The sequence below is a fragment of the Schistocerca cancellata genome, chromosome 4 (genome assembly GCF_023864275.1).
Source record: "Schistocerca cancellata isolate TAMUIC-IGC-003103 chromosome 4, iqSchCanc2.1, whole genome shotgun sequence".
Taxonomy (NCBI): Eukaryota; Metazoa; Arthropoda; class Insecta; order Orthoptera; family Acrididae; genus Schistocerca; species Schistocerca cancellata.
Genome location: NC_064629.1, coordinates 841149587 through 841175402, shown reverse-complemented (window position 1 = coordinate 841175402; position 25816 = coordinate 841149587). Strand labels below are relative to the sequence as shown.

The 25816-nt window shown below is 42.0% G+C and overlaps 1 protein-coding gene across 1 annotated transcript in view; it reads right to left on the bottom strand.

Moving 5' to 3' along the window:
* Positions 1-20323, bottom strand: part of LOC126183469 (inhibin beta chain-like) — a 327394-nt gene extending 307071 nt beyond the window's left edge. Inside the window, exon 1 of the mRNA XM_049925481.1 lies at positions 20047-20323. Within this exon, the coding sequence (XP_049781438.1) occupies positions 20047-20128 (82 nt within the window). The 5' untranslated portion in view covers positions 20129-20323. The remainder of the gene's footprint in view (positions 1-20046) is intronic.
* Positions 20324-25816: the final 5493 nt, after the last annotated feature.

Sequence of the window (25816 nt, the reverse complement as noted above, 5' to 3'; positions counted from 1 at the left end):
CTGAACGTCCGTCCTTCCTAATATAGTCTATTGTCTTACCAGTGCGCCACCTAGTTCGGCAAACCGCCATAAAGTTGGTTGGTTGATTGGTTGGTTGTTTGGGGGAAGACACCAAACAGCGAGGTTATCGGTCTCATAGGATTAGGGAAGGATGGGGAAGGAAGTCGGCCGTGCCCTTTCAAAGTAACCATCCCGGAATTTTCCTGGAGCGATTTAGAGATATCACGGAAAACCTAAATCAGGATGGCCGGACGCGGGATTGAACCATCCGAATGCGAGTCCAGTGTCCGCCATAAGGCTACACATGACATCTACATCAACGTCTGCCAACAGGGCAGTGTGGAGGCAGCTAATGGAAGTTTTATCGTGAGTGAGATGTTTGCGTGGTATGAACTGGGCACTTGACGTCGTCTCTCACCAACAAATGGTGTAGAAAGCTATTATCCGATCGCTTGCATCTTTACCGAGAGCACTCAGCAGGTGCCCCGCACCTTCAGCTAGACAATGCAGCGCCCCATCATTTCCGAACTGTGTCGATGGTTTGTGAATGCTTCACAGAGTTCTGCCACTTCAATTTTTGGAAGTGATTTTACATAGGATAGTAAGCATCTTTTTACGTTCATTTGTTAGCTGACATTTTCAGCATTTCTGTTACACTCTCCTGAGAGGCAAAAAAGCCTGTAATAACTCTTCTTTATACACACTCGAAGCCTTCCGTTAGACCAACCTGAAACGGATCGCTCGTGCTAGGTTATTATTCCAGTAGAGGCTCTACATGTATTTTTAGAACAATCCTTTTATCTTGGGTATGCTTCAGTGTCTCAGAATCCTATCAATAAATAGAAACATGTGGTTTTCTGTTCCTATCACTAATCCTGTGATATCTGTCCACTATGTACACGCACATATTCTCGCAACAGTGTATTTGCACGGCATAACTGATTCTACCTAAGATTCATAAATTGTGTATCCAAAGGCTAAAACATTTTTATTTTTCGTGAAATGAATAACATCATATTTTTCAGCGTTAGGAGCTAGTCCCCTGTCTTTGCATTCATTTGCCTTTTCGTCGATATATGATTGAATTTTTGTAGATATGCTACATTACATATGGGCACACGCTCTTATTTCGAACAGTTATCATATTTACATATACATTTACTATCTGAAATCCGAAAGGTGCAATGAAGTACATGGCGAACGCTTTTCCAGATCACTGATAATAGCTCTCTCCCTTGTTTCATTTTCATTCGGAAATAAGTAACGGCGAAGCTACAGCGTGTGTGCTTCTAACACCCTCATCTCCTTTAGCTTGAGCTTACGCTTCTTTCGTGAAACATGCAATTAGAACCGCATAACATTTTAATTTCTTTCTTGAATACTGATTCCCTGAATTTACTCATTCGTCTAACAGTTACCGACATCGTCTATCTTTCAATGGTCTCTATATAAGTCGCGTAAGCTCCCCGTAGCTTTGTTGTCTTGACTAAACGGCAGTTACAGTGACGTGCGATAGTGGTTGCATATGCGCTACGTATCGTATTCTCAAGGTAAAAAAATATGTTCATGCACCTCCGTTCAACAGGCTTTATGTGTTTGTTACGTTGTATACCATTTTCCAGTGTTACTCAGTTCGCGTGTCTGCGAACACAGTGGGAGTGCTGCCCTCTCGGACACATCATTTACAGGACTATCATTCTTAAAGTGATTGTATGTTGTTATTCTATGTAAAATAATGACAATTTTAGAAAAATAATTAAAAACATGGTGTGATATATACCATATGGGCAACATTATAATTTTCACTGTTTTCCTGTATTGATTAAGCCAGTTTTTGTGCTCTCTAGTTGCAGAAATGGGTCTACTGTAATGATAACCTAATGTTAGTAGGTACTTTTGTATTGTCACGGAAGTATTGTCCAACAAGAAGTAATATGAGATGCAGAAAAAGTTGCGTTTCTATTGCAGGCATTTCAGAGCAGCAGTGAGTGTGAGAAAATTACTTCCTGAAAGCTGTTGGGACAGATGAATTCTGTATCGTTTGAGATTGATAAAATTAATAGATAAGATCGAAAGAGGATGTATCAGATCCTAGAAAAACTTATTACACAAGTATGAATATGTTTCTCATCGAATGTACTGTTTTGTCTTTAAGCAGATGCGCCGCAAGGAAGGTAACTTCACTCTGGCTATTTCAAAATTTAGAGTTCTAGTCGTCACAGTGACTTTATGAGCATATGTACTTTCTCGTACGTCCGTCTCACACAATGGTAATAGTAATTTAATGAGAGAAATATGACGATCTTTTGCTGCAATGTAGAACAAAAGAGGGTAGAACGGTACGAGGAAATTTTCACCATTTCTTAAACAGTCGTTTCTTCGTACAAATAAAGATGCAAGATTGTTCTAGAAATTCCTAAAGCGAATTTTATAACCGTTACATTGAAGTTAGAATAAACGTCTTCTTAAGTCAATTATTTCGATGCTGAAAAGGAATCAACCAACAGGCCAATCTAAATCTACAGCGTGCTAAAATTCTTTGGAAAGTAATGCCTCACCTTTTGTGAAACGTAATAAAAGTACAAATGAATCCTTCCCTTATACATACTGCTTTCCGCCCAATGCTCGGTCATTTGCACAACGCTACACTAGAAGGAAACAATGGCAAGAACGCCTTGCTAGTTAAAGCAATGATAGCATACGGCACACGTTTCCACTCTGAACAAAGCATGCTCTTTCAGTCCTCACATATTAAACCGTGCTCCGTTTCTCCAAAGGATCTATCATCATCATCATCATCATCATCATTTAAGACTGATTATGCCTTTCAGCGTTCAGTCTGGAGCATAACCCCCCTTATACAGTTCCTCCATGATCCCCTATTCAGTGCTAACATTGGTGCCTCTTCTGATGTTATACCTATTACTTCAAAATCATTCTTAACCGAATCCAGGTACCTTCTCCTCGGTCTGCCCCGACTCCTCCTATACTCTACTGCTGAATCCATGAGTCTCTTGGGTAACCTTGCTTCTCTCATGCGTGTAACATGACCCCACCATCTAAGCCTGTTCGCCCTGACTGCTACAGCTATAGAGTTCATTCCCAGTTTTTCTTTGATTTCCTCATTGTGGACACCCTCCTGCCATTGTTCCCATCTACTAGTACCTGCAATCATCCTAGCTACTTTCATATCCGTAACCTCAACCTTGTCGATAAGGTAACCTGAATCCACCCAGCTTTCGCTCCCATACAACAAAGTTGGTCGAAAGATTGAACGGTGCACAGATAACTTAGTCTTGGTACTGACTTCCTTCTTGCAGAAGAGAGTAGATCGTAGCTGAGCTCTCACTGCATTAGCTTTGCTACACCTCGTTTCCAGTTCTTTCACTATGTTGCCATCCTGTGAGAATATGCACCCTAAGTACTTGAAACCGTCCACCTGTTCTAACTTTGTTCCTCCTATTTGGCACTCAATCCGTTTATATTTCTTTCCCACTGACATTACTTTCGTTTTGGAGATGCTAATCTTCATACCATAGTCCTTACATTTCTGATCTAGCTCTGAAATATTACTTTGCAAACTTTCAATCGAATCTGCCATCACAACTAAGTCATCCGCTTATTTTGTGTTCACATATCTTAATCTCACCCAGTCAGTCTATTGTTTTCAACATATGATCCATAAATAATATGAACAACAGTGGAGACAGGTTGCAGCCTTGTCTTACCCCTGAAACTACTCTGAACCATGAACTCAATTTACCGTCAACTCTAACTGCTGCCTGACTATCCATGTAAAGACCTTTAATTGCTTGCAAAAGTTTGCCTCCTATTCCATAATCTTGTAGAACAGACAATAACTCCCTCCTAGGAACCCGGTCATATGCCTTTTCTAGATCTATAAAGCATAGATACCTATCAACATGTACATAAAATAAACTGAGAGAGGTATTTCAAGACAAGAAAGCCAGTGGAAGTACGGGGTTGTAGTACTTGCGTCCTTATTAGTACAAGAGTGGATACCAAGCTGATACATTTTCGAAGTGAGATTTGTACAGAAAGGATGCTATTGTGAAGCTCTTTGACATCACAGCGAGACTACTCGTAAAATGACGCGCAGCAGAAGGATTACAATCGGAAAACAGTGAATGTATATTTTAGTCTCAAGATCTGACACAAAATACTTTCTCATATCATTAAAACGGTTCATCAATTTACTAACTTGTGATACATTTTGGTTATTGTAGGAATTTGATGAACTTCAACCATTATGTAAATCTGAAAGGCTTCGGTAATAACGGCCGTTACTATCGCTTATTAAAAGCAGGAGAATCGCCTTCTCAGTATTACGAGGACAATGGGGGCCAACGCGGTTCATTAACCATGGGCTGCATGTTGTGGCAAAGTGTCCGCCAAAATTCTCATCATCAAAACTTCCGAAGTTTGACCTTCACCAGGTCAAAGCCGACTTAAATTCCTTGTACTGTAACTTCTATTTCTTCTGAATAATTCTTTTGTTAGTCGTTCAACTAACTTCTGCAGTAGACGAGGATGTCTCTCAGAAAATTCCTGAAAACATGTAAATTTTGTATCCTCGTTATGAGATAGAATAAAATCGAACTATCACTCCTCGGGGAAGCGCAGACTGCCAAGTACGGCAAACGCTATTACAGGCACCAGTGTTATACACAGGGAGCAGGCCGCTTCCGTTTCATCGATACCGGATTAAAATTTTCATTTTTCTACCAAACGATATTCGGAAATAAAGCGCCTTCCTTTTTATGTGGAGCAGCACGGAGGGATTACAGACGCTGCACTGGCACTAGCGGTGTTACAGATCTCTTCTCTAACATGTCAGTATTAACATATATTTTCTATGGTTTCCAGGACAGAGTTTTGTGGGTTCTTACTTATGCACGCCAATTCCAGTACGATACCATCCAACGTGAGTTGTGTTTGTCAACATAAGACAGATTCCAGCTTCTTCAAGGAAAAGAAAGCACCGATTCCTACGAGAGCGTGCTGAAAAGTAATGCCTGCTAATTTTTTATGTGAAAACTTTTAAAGGTTTTTAGGCAAAACAAACCGTACTAACATTTTACATTTGTATTCTTCATATCTACAGATTTATTTCTCAGTATACTCACCCTGACGGCGAACACATTTCTCCCAATGACAAAACAATTTGTTGTTACCGTCGATGAGGAATGTTTGATTTCGTTGACGGAGACAGAACCACACCTCTGCTCGCACGGCTTCATCCCTATGAAAGTGAAGTCCACGAAGGTGTCCTTTAAGTTTTGGAAACAGATGCAAACGGCCAGTTCGGGCCCGTATGGAAGATGATCGATGACAGATCGATGACTGTTGCAGATGTCACACCGCTCGTATGTGATTTGGCATTGTGTCCTCCATGAGCAGACGAACTCTCCGAATTCGAAAATCGGTTACAGCACGCTGTTTCTCACGCACCGACATAGTTACTTTACAAACCACCATGTTACGCGCTAGAATTCCGAGCCCCCTAACGGCAGAGGGCTGCAGAATGTCAATATTGTTTTTTTTCACATAAAAAATTCGGGGCATTACTTTTCAGCACGCCCTCGTTTTTCTCAGGGCCTGTCAGCCAACAAAGACACGCCGTTTTGAAGTAACTTTTTAGCGTCTCTTTGATGACTTGTGAGATACAGGAAAAAAATAACACGAAACCTTAGTAGCACGTAGTTACGAGTCTCTGACCTTCAGCTTGACCACAATGTAGGATATTGTGTAACCAGCCTGAGGAGTGTCAGGAGAAAGTTTATCTTTTCTAGATTTGGGAACAGGGAAGTGTACTTCTGAACAAAGACATCGCCGACAACGCAGACAAATAAAAAACCAATGTTGACGGGGCAATAAACAGCAGCTCCAAAGAAATGCCTGCTGACGTTGAGAGCCGCCGCTAGCTTGTACGGGGCTTCGCTTTCCCTCGCTGTGGAGGGAGCCAGTCCGGCTATCTCCAGAACTGGAACGTCGAGCCTCTCAAATGAATCACCATTTAAAAAGCTACGGCGCTTGTTGTATGCTATCTCGTGGCAAGGACAGTGCACCCAATGGCCGAGACGTTTATTCACGCCGGGGACGTTCCGGAAAAGTTACAGCGGGGCCGGTGACGAGTAACATACAAAATATGCTAATGTTGGGCGGCGCAGAGGTCGTAAAGCCGCGCCGGTAGACGCCGGCCGGGCGGGGGGCAGGAATACAGCCCGCCACGCCACTTCGAAACCCGCTCTGGGCAGCGCCATGCACTCGCCCATATACGGAAGTCCATCTTCGTACGTACAGCACCGACGCGTTCGTTCTGGTCCTTTCGTGGGTGGCCGCTAACAATGAACAGTTCGTTTCTCACGATATAACTGCTGTCCTTCGTCAAGTATCAGACAACTTTTAAAAAAAGAAAAACGACACGACCGCGTAGCTCCTGCAACGTGACTTTGTTTACTCACGAATAATACTATCATCTGCTGGTCGACATAATCGAGTCATCGTAGTGTGTTAGTATGAGCCATTTCGTCAGATTCCGTGAAGAACTAAGCATTGTTCAAATACGACACACACAGTAGTTTTTGGGTGGTGTCAAACAATCTTTTGGATAGGGTGGATAGCAATGTGCGGCTGTTTGCTGATGATGCTGTGGTGTACGGGAAGGTGTCGTTGTTGAGTGACTGTAGGAGGATACAAGATGACTTGTACAGGATTTGTGATTGGTGTAAAAAATGGCAGCTAATTCTAAATATAGATAAATGTAAACTAATGCAGATGAATAGGAAAAAGAATCCCGTAATGTTTGAATACTCCATTAGCAGTGTAGCGCTTGACAAAGTCACGTCTATTAAATATTTGAGCGTAACATTGCAGAGCGATATGAAGTGGGACAAGCATGTAATGGCAGTTGTGGGGAAGGCGGATAGTCGTCTTGCTAGAATTTTGGGAAGATGTGGTTCATCTGTAAAGGAGACCGCTTATAAAACACTAATACGACCTATTCTTGAGTACTGCTCGAGCGTTTGGGATCCCTGTCAGGTCGGATTGAGGGAGAACATTGAAGCAATTCAGACGCGGGCTTCTGGATTTGTTACTGGTAGGTTTGGTCATCACGCGAGTGTTACGAAAATGCTTCAGGAACTCGGGTGGGAATCTCTGGAGGAAAGGAGGCGTTCTTTTCGTGAATCGCTAGTGAGGAAATTTAGGGAACAAGCATTTGAGGCTGACTGAAGTACAATTTCACTGCCACCAACTTATATTTCGCGGAAAGACCACAAAGATAAGAGAGATTAGGGCTCGTACAGGGGCATATAGGCAGTCATTTTTCCCTCGTTCTGATTGGGAGTGGAACAGGAAGAGAAGGTGCTAGTTGTGATACGAGGTACCCTCCGCCACGAGGATGGTGGATTGCGGAGTATGTATGTAGATGTAGATGTAGACAAAGAGTCGCCCTGTCTGATTAAAATAACTCGCTTAAAGCTACCAGAAAATGATAGTTTATCGAAAATGGTTGTGAATAACTAATATTGTACTGCAGCTTCTTGGCGGTCATGTCTTCTACTCTCAACTATTGAAAACTCTAGAACTCCACATTTACGCTATACATCCACTTTAGATTATTTGTTATTTGAGTAAAATTATCAGCCTAATTCAATTAGCCGATCACAATATGCGTTACTGTCGTTCAAGGTGTCAAAACAGTTTCATTTTCAACGTTCCAGGATTTATTTTTGCAAGTTATCAGTTTACCGACTGGTTTAATGCCGTCATCTATCTGTTCTTTTCTTATTCAAATCTTAGCATCCCCACGTACGTTTTGCACGCAACATCCTCGAGAACATGTTTTCTATACTATAGTCTCTCTTTGTGTCTACAACCCTTGTCTCTGTCACGCACCTTCCATTGTCATTTTCACAATCCTTGACTGCCCAGTATATATCCACATAATTTGCCTATCGCCTCTAGCGCCTCATCGTTTCGCAGTTCATATGTGTGCTTCATTTTATCACCTTTCCGTAGCATAGTATTTCTAGTGCTTCCGTGTTTACAGTATGTTCTCCATCCTTCTGACTTCTTCAACTCAACAAATCGACTTCTTTCTTCTTTGCTTTCTCCTTCTGATATAATCTTGTAGATTCGGCCAGAGAATTCTTCAACTTTTTCCACTATATGTTTTGCAATATTGATTTCCAGACATTCGGTTATCTCCTTTCGTCTTGTCGATATTGTACGATCGATAGTGAAGTAAAGAGATATTCTTTTTAGTGTGGCAAAAACCTCGCAGACATAGTTGTCAAAATATTGACTGGTAGGAAAGAAGGATATACAGTGTAACGACTGGGTGCAGTGACAATGGTAGTCATTACCTACTGAAGCTGCTATAATGACTACCACTGTCCCTGTACGCACTCGTTACCTCTGTACATCTTTGTTTCCAAGGAGATCGTCCCTGATTTCCGAGCATTCTTACCTGGTGCAGTCCCCCTAAATTTCCTTTTTCCCAGAACTCACTGTATTAGAAAACATCTGTATCTGTAACTATAAATTCTTTTTATATCTGCCACTACCATTAGTGTTATCCTTGTCATTATTATTATTATTATTAGTGATAGTTTTCTTTATTAGTTCATAGCCAGTATTATTTACTGACATTGTCTCTGCAGACATCCAAATAACTTTAATACTATTTGTCACATTAAAATTGTTATTTCTTAGATACCTATGAAGTGAAAAAGGTACTATAGTGTCGATCTCTGATCCGACGTAATAGAAGGTGTGAGGGGACGAATCGGATCAGGTTAAATAAATGAAAATAAAAAAAATAAAAAGACGATATAAGTGAGTTTCAAACTTTTATAAATACTATTGGAACAACCCTCCCCCCCCCCCTGGTCTATAAAACACATGAGTGATATATGTGTGTTAGACAGTCTGTCACATTATTAAGGTGTTAGAAGTTTCAAGGATATTTATTTCGAGGATGAGGGTAACATTGTATTCTGGGTTTCATTAACACTTACGTCCAAGTGTGCATAATCATTTGTACAACTACTAACGGGACTTTCTTCAAGGATTATAAAAACGCTTTATACACAAATAAAAAACTGTTTTGTGGAGTTAGTAAGGACAGTTCTCTTTGGAGGCTTTGAAGATGCTCTAGTGGGAGAATGGTGCGTTTAAACGATTTGACTCACATGATGCGTTCGAAGTGAAATTCATCGTGAATACGGACCCTGGACTAAGGAACACGTAAAGCAGATGTAGCCGTTCATGCGCTATGTCAATTTTAAAACTCTAGAAACAAAACGTTTTTGATGCTCTGCATGAAGGGCTAAAGACAGGAGCGCAGTTTCGTACAGGGGCAGAATTTTAATCAGCCAGAACTTTCAAAAAGTGTACTCCTGCTTGAGGAGTAGCAGATTCATTCCGGAAACAGAACTTATGAACTCGTTTAGTATTCTCCGTCAATACAAATGCTTAAGAATCCCACATATTCAAAAATATTTCCGCTTGTGTCACAGACGTATTTTGAAAGGTTTGCTTAATTGACAAGTTGTATTTTGACACCATACCAAACTTGCCATTTGCTTTACTTATATCTCACATTAGATGAACGTTGTATTTCATATTTCATCGTAACGTTATTTTTACTTATATTAAGTGATGCGTTTCATTTGGGACATCATATTTAGAAATCGAGCTCTACTACGCTACTATATTTGGTCAACGCTTGAAGCTTAACACTTTTTTCATATTTAATAACAGTTGTCAAACACTATAAACTGGTCGAATTAATTATGCTAATTTCACACATCATTCTTAGTTTATAGTGAGGCAGCGTGGTGTGGAAGAGCGGCAGTCATATTCGGTAGTAGCTTCCTTCATATCCTGATACGTCCAATCTTACTCAACACTACGAGTCTTGCGCCTATTACTTTAAGCGAACTATTAAAGTAGTGGATCCACATGAAATTATTAGGGCAAAATATTTATTCCTACCCTACACGTCTCGCCAAATGACCACGACGAGAAAATCAGAGAAATTAAATCTCATATCGAAATTAGGGAGAGGAGGAGGTAGTGGTACCCAAAGTAACTTCCTCCAAACACCGTAAGGTGACTTGGGAGTTATAGAAATTGATGAAGAGGAGACCCAATTCTAATCCAATTCTGATCATCATGTTTTAGTGTTTACGTTATTTCCCCTGATCACTTAAGTTCATCGTCCACTTTCTTCTCTTGTCTCGGCGAATTCCGAGCTTGTGCTCAATCTAATAACTTGGTTATTGATAGGGCGTTGATTTTTACTTTTCTTTACATGAGTGCCTGAATGATTGAAGACCATGGGTAGTTCCTTCCCAGGAGATTCTAAACGCGTCATTTCTCGATCTTGTTCAATAGTACTGCTATCGACAGGGCGTTACCGCTTCCTCACTCCCTCCACCTCCCTATTAAAATACATACTCCAGAGCTCCAATTAGTCGAACTCCAACTATTCGTAACACCAATTATCCAAATCGCTTTGTGGAAAAACAAATTTGTACTGTATGACTAAAATTGTTGGTTTTGTTCGATAGTTATTGCAGTATACAGTATACTGCACGTTTCTTTGTCATTCTAAAATCACTCCGCAGTGTATATATTAGAAGACAAAATCTTCCAGTGAACAACGAATACAGTAAGCGCATTATTGTACGCGCAATACGTGTATTGTTCTGTTCGTAGTGCCCGCCGCTGAGTGTGGCCTACATCAATCTGTGTCGTGACCTTAATGTTGGGGAAAGTCAAATGGCTCTGAGCACTATGGGACTCAACATCTTAGGTCATAAGTCCCCTAGAACTTAGAACTACTTAAACCTAACTAACCTAAGGACATCACACACACCCATGCCCGAGGCAGGATTCGAACCTGCGACCGTAGCAGTCCCCGCGGTTCCGGACTGCAGCGCCAGAACCGCTAGACCACCGCGGCCGGCTGGGGAAAGTCGCGCAGTATCGGCCAACGTAAGTTTTTTTAACTTTACTGTGTAACTATGGTGGTTAATCGGAACATTTACTATTCTCTCATCTCAAGTCATTTTCTATGAGTAGCACAGTGTAATGATGTTTATTTTTTATTCTTGTACTTAATTACATCTAACGCAAAAAAGCAATAATTAAACGGCTTGTAGAAACTGTCTCGCAGTATCGGCCATTGTCTTTGCTGTGATAATGTTGCTTACTAATGATACTCAGCACTGACAATTATTGAACAATACTAAAACACATAAGCACGGGAACATTGTCCCTATTTCAGCTCTGTAATTGGTTTCCATGGCCACTTTTGTGTGTTTATTTTATTTTGGAACCCCGACTAGAATTCAGCTTTCTTCAACACTCTTTCAGATTATTTTGTTCAGCTATCAATCTCTTCTCTTTGGTAGCGATCTTTTTCTTTTCTAATTGTTGAAGAAGATTCAGCTACCTCCCTCACGGTCTTTTTGTTAGACAGAACTTTGCTCACAGCCATTGCCATGTGCTCTTCATTCCATTTTACTCTTACTTTTCTCACATATTCCGCCATTTCAATCTGAAAGGAAGTAAGAAGAAGAAATTTTGAAATTACATTTGGCCGATACTGAACGACAGTCAGGTAGCCAGAGCTGCACGACAAACACGCAGTAGGATCTAGTCATATTGTGAGTCCTTCTAATGAAATCATCATGAACTGTTTGTTTGATGTCATTTCTTACGTAACATATATAACCGAAATATAGCAACGAAATTAATCACTTACCTTAAAAAACAGGTACCACAGGCCTCAAAGTATCTTCCGTGCGCTAAGAGCCACAGCAACACCATCAAGCACTCGGAGCAGACATACCACTGAAGAGAGGAAAAAGATTACCGATTCTCGTGCACATGGATACACAAGCTTGCTTCTGCTTACTGTACGCTTCTGCCATTTGCAGGCGGAAAGGGAAATCACGGTAGTAGCCGGTACTGTAAGCCGGCCGATACTGCTTGACTCTCCCCTACTACACTGAATTGTCGCTATACGTTCTGTCTTCCGGCTCTTTTCTTCGTTGCGTGTGTTTTAATTTACTGTACTATATAATATTCTAAAAGGAAACGCGTTGCCTTACCGTTGGAAGACAAAATAAGAGTCCTTGAACAATTAGACAAAGGCGTGAGTAGCAAGTAATTAGCTGAGATGTTTAGCGCGGGAACATAAACAATTTCAGACATAAAAAAAACAAGTCCTCAGTTTTAAACTTTCTATCTGTCCTTGAGAAAGGAAATGACAGTTCGTGGAAAAAAGCAATGAAAACAGCAGCAAACGAAGAGCCTGAAAAGGTCGTATTCAAGTAGTTTCTGCAGCAGCGAGCATTGGGAATCCCCCTTTCAGGGCCAATTGTTTGCGAAAAAGTTGATATTCATTTAAAGCGAGAAATGGCTGGCTACGGAATTTCAAGGGAAGGCAGGGTATTAGTGAATTGGATTTAAATGCCGAGAAACTATCTACAGACCCAAAAGCAGCAGAAAGTTTCATCGAAAAATTCAGAAATGATGCAGAGTCTTTGTTCCTGGTGATAAAAATAGTAAAGGCAGTGTTAAAGTGCTGAACTGTGCTAACTCTACAGGAAACCACAAAATACTGCTTGTGTTAATCTCTGGGCTTTCAAAAATGTTAAAAAGTTTCCCATCTTTTACAAGAATCGACCAAAGGCCTGGATAACTGCTACTTCGGTCTGCAAATGGTACGACTGAACTTCCATACCTGAAGTAAAGAGATACCAAATGCCAATGGGGAAAGAAAGCAGTAAGGCGATTTAATTCTGGACAATGCACATTGCCACTCCACAGAAAGATAGAGAAGATGGCCGTGTAAAAACTCTCTTCCTGCCGTTAAACGTAAAGATTTTGTTGCAGCCAATGGACTACTCGGTTATCGAAACTATGAGGCGACGTTACAGAAGACAACTGGTGAGGAAATTTTCGATAGAAGATGGAACTGAAGAAGGTATTTTGGCTCACCACCAAAAAATGAATTTAGAAAACTCCTCTTACATAGTGGGAAGCATGGAATTAGGTGAAGAATACCACATTATAAAGAGCTTAGAACAAATTGAAAGGCATTTGAAGCAAAGATGAGCTACGGAAATATGGAGATGAAAAGAAGAACCGTGAAAAGGAAGAAGAAGAATGAGAAGCGGCAGTGGATGAAATGTCGCTTGAGCACGTAAGAAAGATCATTTTGAAAATTTCTCGACGTTCCGACTGCAGTGGAGAGGATATAGACGAGTGGCTTGCTTGTGATTCTTAGAAACCTGGATTCCAAATTTTCACTGACGATGAAATTATTCTAAGTGCGCGAGAAGGAACTGATGGCCAGGAGATGACACTGAAATTGAAACTCATGGGACCGCCTGCCGGTGAGGCGTTAGCGCGTCTTGACATTGCGCTAACATGGATGGGACGGCACGCGGGGGTCTGACCTTATGTAGCTGCTCACCGCCAAGCAGACGAGAGACTTTGGTTGCAAGGAAACGATTGAAGCCAGCAAAGCAACTTAATCTGACCGATATGTTCAAGAACTGACACTGTATGTAAGTACAGTACTGTATAATATCTGATCAACAAATCAACATATTTTGTAGTCATGAAATTAATATTGCGGAGTATGAAAGCACAAATTTAGCTTTTTCTTTTAAAGAAATGGCGTGTTTTTATGACCTATCCAATTATCCGGATATCTGATTATCCGGATTGGGTCCGGTCCCGAGTCATCCGGATAACTGGAGTTCCACTGCACTTCAATCTAACACATATCGCTGAAAGAGCTGACACAGTGAGCAGAGGATTTAGGCAGTTAGTCGTGGAGTTCAAGTCCAACCCGATTGTCAAGCTTTATGCTTCCCTCGGTCTTCTTAAATTACTTAAATTGAATCTGTGCTAAAGGTTCACAGCATGAATCTACATCTACATACAAACTACGCAAGCCACCGTAGGATGCGTGGCGGAGGGTACTTCGTATCACTACCAGTATTTCCTTTCCTATTGCGCTGACAAGTAGAGCGAGGGAGAAACGACTGTCTCTGTGCCTCTGTAAGAGCCGTAACTTCTCTTGATTCATTTTCGTGGACTTCATGCGAAATGTACTTTGGCGGCAGTGGGATAGTTCTGCAGTCAGGTTCAAATGTCAGGTCTCCAAATTTTCTCAATAGCGTTTTTCGAAAAGAATGTCGCCATCACTCCTGGGATTCCCATTTGAGTTCCCAAAGCATCTCCGTAACACTTGCGTGTTCATCGAACCTACTGGTAACAAAACTAGCAGCCCATCTTTGAAGCCGGCCGATGTGACCGAGCGGTTCTAGGCGCTGCAGTCTGGAACCGCGCTGCTTCAACGGTCGCAGGTTCGAGTCCTGCCTCCGGCATGGATGTGTGTGATGTCCTTAGGTTAGTTAGATTGAAGTAGTTCTAAGTCTAGGGAACTGATGTTCTCCTTTAATCCGATCTGGTGCGGACGTGCTTCAGTGTTCTCCTATAATCCGACCTGGTGCAGATCCCAAACACTCGAGCAGTACTCAAGAAGAAGTCGCGCTAGGGTTCTATATGCGGTCTCCTTTACAGATGAACCAAACTTCCCCAAAACTCTCCCAATAAACCGAAGTCGACCATTTGCTTTTATCACTACAGTTCGTACAAGGCCGCTCCATTTAATGTCGCTTCGCAACGTAGGTATTTAATCGATCTGTCTGTGTCAAGTAGCACACTGCTAATGCTGTACTCGAACATTAAGAAACTGTTTTTCCTACTCATCTACATTAACTTACATTTTTCTACATTTAGAGATAGCTGCCATTCATCTCACCAACTAAAAATTTTGTCTAAGTCATCTTGTATCCTCTTGCAGTCACACAAAGACGACACCGTCCTGCACACCACAGCGTCATCAGCGAACAACCACAGATTGCTGCCCATACTGTCAGCCAGGTTATTTATGTACATAGAAAATAGCAACAGTCCTATGACGCTTCCCTGAGGCACTCCTGATGTTACTCATGTCTCCGATTTACACTCACCGTCGACCAAAGCCTACTGGGTTCTACTACTTACGAGGACTTCGAGCCATTCCCATATCTGGGAACCCTACTGTATGATAGTACCTTTGTTAACAGTCTGCATGAGGTACCATGTCAAACGCTTTTCGGAAGTCTAGGAATATAGAATCTGCCTGTTGCCCTTCATCCACAGTTTGCAGGATATCAGTGAGAAAAGGGCAAGATGAGTTTCGCACGAGCGGTGCTTTCTAAAAAGTGCTGAATTGTGGACAGAAGCTTTCGAGTCTCACGGAACTTTATTATATTCTAACTGTGAATATATTCAAAAATTCTGCATCAAACTATATTAAGTATATTGGTCTGTAATTCTGAGGGTCAGTTCTTTTAACCGTCTTATATACAAGACTAACCTGTTTTTCTTTCAGTCAGTTGGGACTTTGCACTGGGAGCAGGATTCTTCCATAAATGCAAGCTAACTAAGGGGCCAATGGCGTAGAGAATACTCTTTGTAAAACCGAGCTGGGATTCCATCCGGACCTGGCGACTTATTTGTTTTCAATTCTTTCAGTTGCTTCTCTACGCCAGGGATGCCTATTATTACGTTCACCATACTGGAATCTGTGCGATGTTCAAACGACGTTTTATTTGTATGACCCTCCTGCGTGAACGACTTCCTAAAAGTTAAATTTAAAGCTTTAGCTTTCCTTTTGTTATCTTCTACTGCCACTCCAGGCAGGTCAACGTAGGCCCAGAATTTCCTTGGTCCTGGACTCGATCCTTTGCTAACGTATGGCAGTGGTAGTTGCATGCTTCACGCATCGATGTTTTTACAGACGCACGAATCTCTACTAATTTTGGCTTGTCGCCATTTGCACGTTCTCTTTTGAACCGAGAGCGCAACAGTCTTTTTGTTTCCTCAGCATTTTCCGAATTTTTTTTTGTCAAACAACGGTGGGTCTTTATCGCCCTTAACTCATGTACTCGGAACATACTTCTCTAGATCGTGATTTACTATCCATCCAAACATGATATTATCAAAAGAAGTCTGAATAATTGTAAGCGGAGGCTACAATTATTTCTTTGGGGCTCCGAAACCCTGACGTTTCATGTAAAAGACTTACCAGACGTTTTAAGGTATAGTATAGTAGAGTCTAATGACAAAAGTCATACAGTTATTTTATCATTTAAGTCTGACGGGGATAGTGGGCAACATGTAAAATGCATTCGAGACATGGGATGGTTGATTCAAAACAGCTACGGTTGATTTCTTCCTATCCTTGTCCAACGAAGCTTTCGCTATATCTCTGGTGATATTGACGTTAACGAAAGATCAATGTTGGAGGTTCATTTTATGTTTGTTATGTGTCACTCGTCACCAGTCACTTTGTGTACTGGACAGATGTAATTTGACCATAGCACGAATCCCAATCCCTCATTGGAGACAGGCCATTTTTTTGTGTGCAGATGTTTCAACAGTTCTGTATGAGAACACAACACTGATTCATCGTTCTCACCATTCAGTACTATGATTAGCACTTTGAAGCTTTCTAGAGTATTCTGTAACATTTGGAAACTTTATTTTCCTTCTCCGTGAGCGGAAATTTTGGACTTTCGGGTGGCTTCCCCGTGTTCTTGAACAGAGCGAGGTGACTCAGTGGTTAAGACAGTGAACTGCCCTTCAGTTTCCCGTCCGGTGAACCAAGTTTGGGTTTTGCATTGTTCCCGTAAATCGCTTATGGTAAAAGCGATGACTTTTCTTTTGAAAAGAGTATTAGGCCGATTTCTTTCCTCGTTCTGAGGTTGTACTCCAACTCTACCGATCTTATCGCCGTCGGGACATTAAGCTCCAGTGGTCTTTCTTCTACGTATCCTTGATTAAATTGAGATACATTTTTGAGGTTGCGAGCACAAAGGCGATAGGCTAGGCCAACAATATTTCGTATATTAGAACAACTTTGATCGCACACTTTTATCTTATTGATACGTGGACATAATTCTGTACTTGCAAACGATGAACCGACTGTTATATTATGAAATAGTGTTACGATGGAAATCACTGTGCTGTGTCTTACGTCTACATTCTCGCTTATGGTTATCGTTCATATTTATGTTGTATTTTAGATCTATACCCTGCATCTGTCACAGTGGGTCCTTTTACAACAAGGGCTAAAAGTTATATAACTATTAAATATGTATCGAATATATTGTATCCTCTGTAAAGAGTCCCCACTGAAGATGCTTAGAACCTAGATAGCGCACCGTATTTTATCCGATCTTCAATTAATACATAAAATGATATAATAATTATTAACGTAATATTTATTAGTTGTTAATGAAAGCGCGAAAACTCACCGATTGCTTATTAAATTGTAAAATATAATGTTTTGAAAGATCTGAGTGTTAATTGCAGACACTAAAAAGGCGTTTTCCTGCATTTTCAGATGTGACTGTTTTGGGCGAGAAGTAGTTCGACGTTGCTGCATGGTTGGAGACAATCGTAGAAAATAGCTCTCTACTTTCAAAGAGCTTTTAGCGCTATATGTAGCGTACATCTATAAAATAGAAATCTTTAGCAATGCAAGACGGATTCGTAATCATGACTCTGGAGTATTACAAATAAATTGGGACGGACAATGTTAGATTTATTTGTAGGGCCGAACGTCGAGTTGACGATGAGGTACCTAGAGAACTAGAAGTCGCTTCGATTTGACAAAGATCGAGAGCGTAAACTCGCTTTGCGTCGCATGAGAAATCATTATATCTCTCACTCTAAGGAAACCATAGAGAACTTAATGAAGGAATATGGAAATGAGATCAAACCACAGATCTTGCGCTCCGAACAACGTTTCTTATTCTGGGCCAAAACCTCGGCACAATGACAGGCTACAAGATTTACCGTTGTCCAGACCTTTCCGTTTCACCAGTTTATATCATATTACGTAGTCCACAGGACGACAATCTACCTCATACAGGAGTTCAACTCGTGTCTTCCTCAAATATCCACAAGGACAGCATCTTACTTTTCTCTACGAGTTTTTAACTGAAATTCTCACTAAGCAACTGTCCTGTCGAGCAAGAACACTCTTGGTTTCAGCTCTACGGAATTATTGACTGCTAAATGTTCCAGTCAGTACTTCAAGTTCCAGGCATCGGCCAGTACTATTTCAACCGCGTTTGGAAAACTCCAAAACTTGCTCTCTGAAAGCAACAGTTGATCGGAATTTCATAACTGTGATACAGTACGAATGATACTTATACAACTGAACTGAACAAATTTCTTTTACTGGAATTTTTGCTCACAGCTGTTGTAGTATTACTATCTCAAGCTACAAAGGCAGTATTTTGCTCTGAACCATTAGCGGTGATACTCGTTCCATATCAAACTACATCTCACCTGGAAATAAAACAGGGAAATGTGACCCATAACAGTTTAAGAGAAGGGAACTGCTTCTTTCACCTACCAGAGCTTCAAGTATAGACTTCCTTATGTCAGTATTCTTCTCCAAATACCCATGGTTAGTGGTAATATGGTAGTTTAGGACTGTTGTGTTTGTGCTCTTTTACACCGTTTCCTGCAGTATATATTCATCCTTTTTCTGGTGGTAAGAAACAACTGCGCAAGACGTTTCTTAACGTGATTCACCCAATTAAGCTTGAAACAGGCAATATGAAGCCATAGAGCGGCCTCCGCTTGTCGTAGGCGATACCACGTTCTCATAAGAGAACAGACACGTCCCCAATTTGTTAGCAAGCGCAAGGAGTTACCATTAGGCAGACGTTTTCAACCTGAGGAACAGTGACGGGTATTTTCTCCGTCTATCTCGTTACCAGCCTCACTCTGAGTTGAAAGCAAGTTTGTTTCTAATTTTAGACTATATTACTCAAATAAAGACTGATATATTCTCTCTCACTGTCCACTACATCGGCACTACACCAACAGGAAGCGGTTATATCAAATCGTTGACTGTTATTATTGGTTCCGTATCAATTGCATGGTGCAACGCATTGTTGGTCATTGGCGCAGCACGTCTCTGAAAAGTTGTAACTTCCGTACTTAAAAATACGTACTTAAAAATATCTTATTATTTCCAAAAGGAGAGGGCAGATCGCAGAGCAAGCGCACGAAAGTATGGTATGAAACATACATACAACAAACAGCACAACAATGCATTTCTTATAACTACAACGATAGCAACGATAGGAACAGAACGTTAGCAGTGAATCTACTCCCTTCCAGTAGTTGTCTCAACGTATGGAGATTGACAATTCCGTCAGTAGTTAACTATAATATAACTATTATATATATATATATATATATATATATATATATATATATATATATATATATATATATATATATATAAAAGATCGGTTGGTATGACATGTTCTGAGGCATCAAGGGATCACCAATTTAGTACTGCAAGGTAAAAATCGTAGAGGGAGACCAAGAGATGAATACACTAAGCAGATTCAAGATTCAGAAGGATGTAGGCTGCAGCAGGTACTGGGAGATGATGAGGCTTGCACAGGATAGAGTAGCATGGAGAGCTGCATCAAACCAGTCTCAGGACTGAAGTCCACAACAACTATATAAGCCCTCAAAAACTGACTCACAAATTGAAGTATATTTAAAAGCTTTTGTGTGACCACTTACATTATAGTTTATTACGAATTTCGTATGTGTCTTTGCAAATGGAAATTCGATGTGTTGGATTTATTTTTTCTAAACAAAATTTTTAGACGAAATATACTCCAATTTTTGGGTTTCGAAGGACACAAGCAGCAATAAACGTAACAGAAAATAGTGAATTCGTTCTCTGCCAACCCCCGGTATCTGGTCGAATTCCTCTGCCGGTGCCACACATTTCTGAAGAGAATGCGTGCAGAACGTGTACACATTCGAACTGTAAGTACAGCTCCGTACGAAGCTGAGACGTGGCAGCGAGCGTTCGGCAGCCGCGGCGACGGCCGTGCTTACCTGGTTCGGCGAACGTGATGATTTCGGAGGTGCGGCCGTAGAAGTCGTCGGGCACGGTCTCGGCCGAGCGCTGGCGCGGCATGTCTGCGGCGGTGGAGCGGCGGGCGTCTCCGCCGGCGCGCTCCAGAGTGTCCAGGGCGACGGCCCGCGGAAGCGCCGAGGTGACGTTGGGCTTGGAGCGCAAGCCCAGCTTGGAGAGGATCTGCTTCTTGATGGCCTCGATGCGGCTCGCGTCGTCGACGCCCGCCGTGGTGGTGACGGCGGCGAGCGGCGGGACGTGCGGCCGCCGGTGGTGCGCCCGCGGCCGCGGTCGCGCTGCACCGCTCGCCGCCAGCCACAGCGCCGCCAGCAGCAAGGCGTGCACGCGCCACCGCATGGCCGCTGAGAGTGCGCTCGGGAGCTGCGCCGCAGCCGCTAGTGGGGGGCCGCGGAGGCGGAGGCGACGCTGCGCTGCATGCCGGCGGCCGCCGTCAGCTGCGGGCCATGCGTGCGGGCGCGAGTCCGGCCGGAGACTGCCGCCGCCGCCGCCGCCGCCGCCTCCGCCGCCGCCGCCGCCGCCGCCAGCCGCCAGACGCCAGACGACGCCGCCGCCGCCGCCGCCGCCGCGCCCCCCTCCTCGCCCCGCCGCGGCGCCGTATTCTTCACGTACTTATGCGATCTGCCGAGGATAGTGGCCGCTTCTCGATCCTTCCACGTCGGCCAAGTGCAGTGCTCCTCGGCGGCTGGGTGGTCTCTTCTTCGATTGGGCCGGCCGGCTGGCCTCGCGGCACAAATTTTTCGGACGCCGCCGAGGTCGCTAACCTTACGTCAGACGCGCCTCCCCACCTCGCCCGATGAACTCGCCTCCGGCGCGCCGTCACTCGTTACACCAAACTGTTTGCACTGAAGTTAATACCTACCGCGCCTGCGTTTCAGTCGTTTCACTTTCGGAGATGTACTGCAAACTTTGTCGCTTCAGCGCTGCATTTCTAAAGCTCCTCGTACTCCGTAAATGTCTCGAGCTGTACGACTGAGGGCGTCCGTAGTTCTAGTCTCAAATCTAATTGATACTTCCGAACACACACCGTTGCTATTCACAATATACATAAATGACCTTGTGGATGACATCGGAAGTTCACTGAGGCTTTTTGCGTATGATGCTGTGGTATATCGAGAGGTTGTAACAATGGAAAATTGTACTGAAATGCAGGAGGATCTGCAGCGAATTGACGCACGCTGCAGGGAATGGCAATTGAATCTCAATGTAGACAAGTGTAATGTGCTGCGAATACATAGAAAGATAGATCCCTTATCATTTAGCAACATAGCAGGTCAGCAACTACAAGCAGTTAATTCCATAAATTATCTGGGAGTACGCATTAGGAGAGATTAAAAATGGAATGATCATATAAAGTTGATCGTCGGTAAAGCAGATGCCAGACTGAGATTCATTGGAAGAATCCTAAGGAAATGCAATCCGAAAACAAAGGAAGTAGGTTACAGAACGCTTGTTCGACCACTGCTTGAATACTGCTCAGCAGTGTGGGATCCGTACCAGATAGGGTTGATAGAAGAGATAGAGAAGATCCAACGGAGAGCAGCGCGCTTCGTTACAGGATCATTTAGTAATCGTTACGGAGATGATAGATAAACTCCAGTGGAAGACTCTGCAGGAGAGACGCTCAGTAGCTCGGTCAGCAGAGTCAAGCAGTATATTGCTCCCTCCTACGTATATCTCGCGAAGAGACCATGAGGATAAAATCAGAGAGATTAGAGCCCACACAGAGGCATACCAACAATCCTTCTTTCCACGAACAATACGAGTCTGGAATAGAAGGGAGAACCGATAGAGGTACTCAAGGTACCCTCCGCCACACACCGTCAGGTGGCTTGCGGAGTATGGATATAGGTAGATGTAGAAAACGCTTAACTCGGAAATGAGGGAACCGAAATATTTTTTTCTATTAAAATAATTTCGTGTTAAAACACACTCGAAAGAAACAGTATTTTCTATCTTGTCGTATTTATTACAGCACAGTAATACCATTTCCTTCTAAAACTTACTCTTATTGGTACATCTGTTTCTTCTTCGTCTTTTACGCACGAGTCGCTATGGATTACTCTTATTTCTACTGTTTCTCTTTTTTTTCTTCCACATTCCTCTCACCATTTCTCGATGTTTCTCTCGTCTGTTCAAGTGGCCCCAGTTGTCTTGGGTCTTTCATGGAAGCCTTTGGAGTCCTGTAATTTCTTTCTGAGTGGTAGTCGTACCCCGATATCTTGTGGACTAATTTGTAGTTCATCCATCTCTCTTCCAACTTCTTTGCAGCATATGTTTTTCATTTTCAATTTACCGAAGTTCAAATGGCTCTGAGCACTATGGGACTTAACTTCTAAGGTCATCAGTCCCCTAGAACTTAGAACTACTTAAACCTAACTAACCTAAGGACATCACACACATCCATGCCCGAGGCAGGATTCGAACCTGCGACCGTAGCGGCCGCGCGGTTCCAGACTGTAGCGCTTTTAACCGCTTGGCCACCACGGTCGGCTTTACCGAAGTAACCGAACAGTCTTTGTGTCAGTCTGTTGGGATTCATCCTTTGGATTTGGCTGTAGAAAGCTACCCTTCTTTTCCTAATCATCTGTGTAATTTTTTCAATGTGTGTATAAAGTTCTCTATTGTGACGTTCTCTGTATAAATCAGTAAATGGATCGAAGCCATACACTTTGTGGCCATAATGGCTGCGAAACGAAGTACAACACAGAAAAAACCGAAATACTAAACTTTTTTCCAGAACTGTTTTACCGAGAAAGATCATTATAGTTCCTCTCTTAAATCGTCGCACAAACGAGAAAATGGCTGATAGCGAAATAAGTGACAATAACGGGATAGAAAAGCAAATGAAATAGTTCAACAGAGGGAAAGCCACTAGACCTGACGAGATGCCAATACAATTCCTACATAGAGTATCCGAAAGAACTTGCAACTCTTTTAGCAGCAGTCTACCGTACATCTTAGGGAGGATCGAAATGTTCCTGACGATTGGGAAAAAAGCACAGGTGATTCTCGTATTCAAGAAGACTCGTCGAACAGAGGCACAAAGCTATAGGCCTCTATTTCTGACGTCGGCCAGTTGTAGAATACTTGAACATGTTTTATGCTCGCGCATTATCTACATCCATACTCCGCAAGCCACCTGACGGTGTGTGGCGGAGGGTACCTTGAGTAACTCTATCGGTTCTCGCTTCTATTCCAGTCTCGTATTGTTCGTGGAAAGAGGGATTGTCGGTTTGCCTCTGTGTGGGCTCTAATCTCTCTGATTTTATCCTCATGGTCTCTTCGCGAGATATACGTAGGAGGGAGTAATGTACTGCTTGACTCCTCGGTGAAGGTATGTTCTAGAAACTTCAACAAAAGCCCGTACCGAGCTACTGAGCGTTTCTCCTCCAGAGTCTTCCACTGGAGTTTATCTACCATCTCTTTATTTTTTTATTTTTTTATTGTTCCTTGGGACCAAATTAAGGAGAAGTCTCCATGGTCATGGAACGAGTCAATACATGAAATTATAACACGATAGTAGGAACAGATGAAATGAAATATAAGTAACATATTCAGGCGACAATTCGTAAGTTTAAAAAAAGAAAATCAAAAATGTAACACTAGAATTTGCTTAATTTTTCAGCTCTTCCAGAAGCTCCTCGACAGAATAGAAGGAGTGAGCCATGAGGAAACTCTTCAGTTTAGACTTAAAAGTGTTTGGGCTACTGCTAAGATTTTTGAGTTCTTGTGGTAGCCTATTGAAAATGGATGCAGCAGAATACTGCACTCCTTTCTGCACAAGAGTCAAGGAAGTGCGTTCCACATGCAGATTTGATTTCTGCCTAGTATTAACTGAGTGAAAACTGCTAACTCTTGGGAAAAAACTAATATTACTAACAACAAACGACATTAAAGAATATATATATACTGTGAGGGCAACGTCAGAATTCCCAGACTATTGAATAGGGGTCGACAAGAGGTTCTCGAACTTACACCACACATAGCTCGAACAGCCTGTTTTTGAGCTAAAAATACCCTTTTCGAATCAGAAGGATTAGCCCAAAAAATAATACCATATGACATAAGCGTATGAAAATATGCGAAGTAGACTACTTTTCGTTTTGAACTGTCACTTATTTCTGATACTGTTCTAATGGTAAATAAAGCAGCATTTAGTTTCTGAACAAGATCCTGAACATGGGCTTCCCACAACAGCTTACTATCTATCCGAACGCCTAGGAAATTGAACTGTTCCGTCTCGCTTATAATATGTCCATTCTGTCTGAACAAAATATCGGCTCTTGTTGAATTGTGAGTTAGAAACTGTAAAAACTGAGTCTTACTGTGATTTAGCATCAAATTATTTTCCACAAGTCACGAACTTATTTCATGAACTACATTATTTGATACTGTTTCAATATTACACACAAGATCCTTCACTACTAAGCTGGTGTCATCAGCAAACAGAAACATTTTTGAATCACCTGTAATACTAGAAGGCATATCATTTATATAAATAAGAAACAGCAGTGGCCCCAGCACCGACCCTTGGGGAACGCCCCACTTAACAGTGCCCCGTTGGGACTGAACACTACTGCCACTCTCAATATTGCGGAGAATTACCTTCTGCTTTCTGTTCTTAAAGTAAGAGGTGAACCAATTGTAAGCTACTCCCCTTACTCCATAATGGTCCAACTTCTGCAGTACTATTGTGTGATCAACACAGTCAAAAGCATTCGTTAGATCAAAGAAAACACCTAGCGTTCGCAACCTTTTATTTAATCCGTCCAGAACCTCACAGAGAAAAGAGAATATAGCATTTTCAGTTGTTAAACCATTTCTAAAACCAAACTGTACGTTTGACAGCAAATTATGTGAATTTAAATGCTCCAGTAACCTTGTATATACAACCCTCTCGATAACTTTAGCGAACACTGATGGCATAGAAATAGGTCTATAATTGTCAACATTATCCCTGTCTCCCTTTTTATAAAGTTGCTTCACTACCGAGTACTTTAATCGGTCAGGAAACCGACCACTCCTAAAGGAAACGTTACAGATATGGCTAAGTACTGGGCTAACATACATAGAACAATACTTCAGCATTCTGCTAGATACCCCGTCATATCCATGAGAGTTCTTGGTCTTTAGTGATTTAATTATTAACTCAATCTCCCTCTTGTCAGTATCATGGAGGAGCATTTCAGGTAACAGTCTCGGAACACTTTTTTCTACGAGCGCTATATGATTCCCTGTTGGGACTAAGTTTCTATTTAGTTCACCTGTGATATTCAGAAAGTGATTATTAAATACTGTACATATATGCGACTTATCAGTAACACGGACATTCCCACTACGCACTGATTCTATATCCTCGACCTGTCTCTGCAGACCAGCCACTTCCTTTACGACTGACCATATGGTTTTAATTTTATCCTGAGACTTAGCTATTCTATCTGCATACCACATAGTTTTTGCCTTCCTAATAACTTTTTTTAAGCACCTTACAATACTGTCTGTAATGGGCTGCTGCATTTAGATTTTGACTATTTCTAACGTTTTGATATAATTGCCACTTTGTTGTACAGGATATTCTTATCCCTCTAGTCAGCCACCCAGGCTGCCTGTTTGTGCTAGTACCCAGTTTTGAACGTTCTAACGGAAAGCAACTTTCAAAGAGCACGAGAAAAATCTTGAGGAAAGCATTATATTTATCGTCTACTGTATCAGCACTATAAACATCTTGCC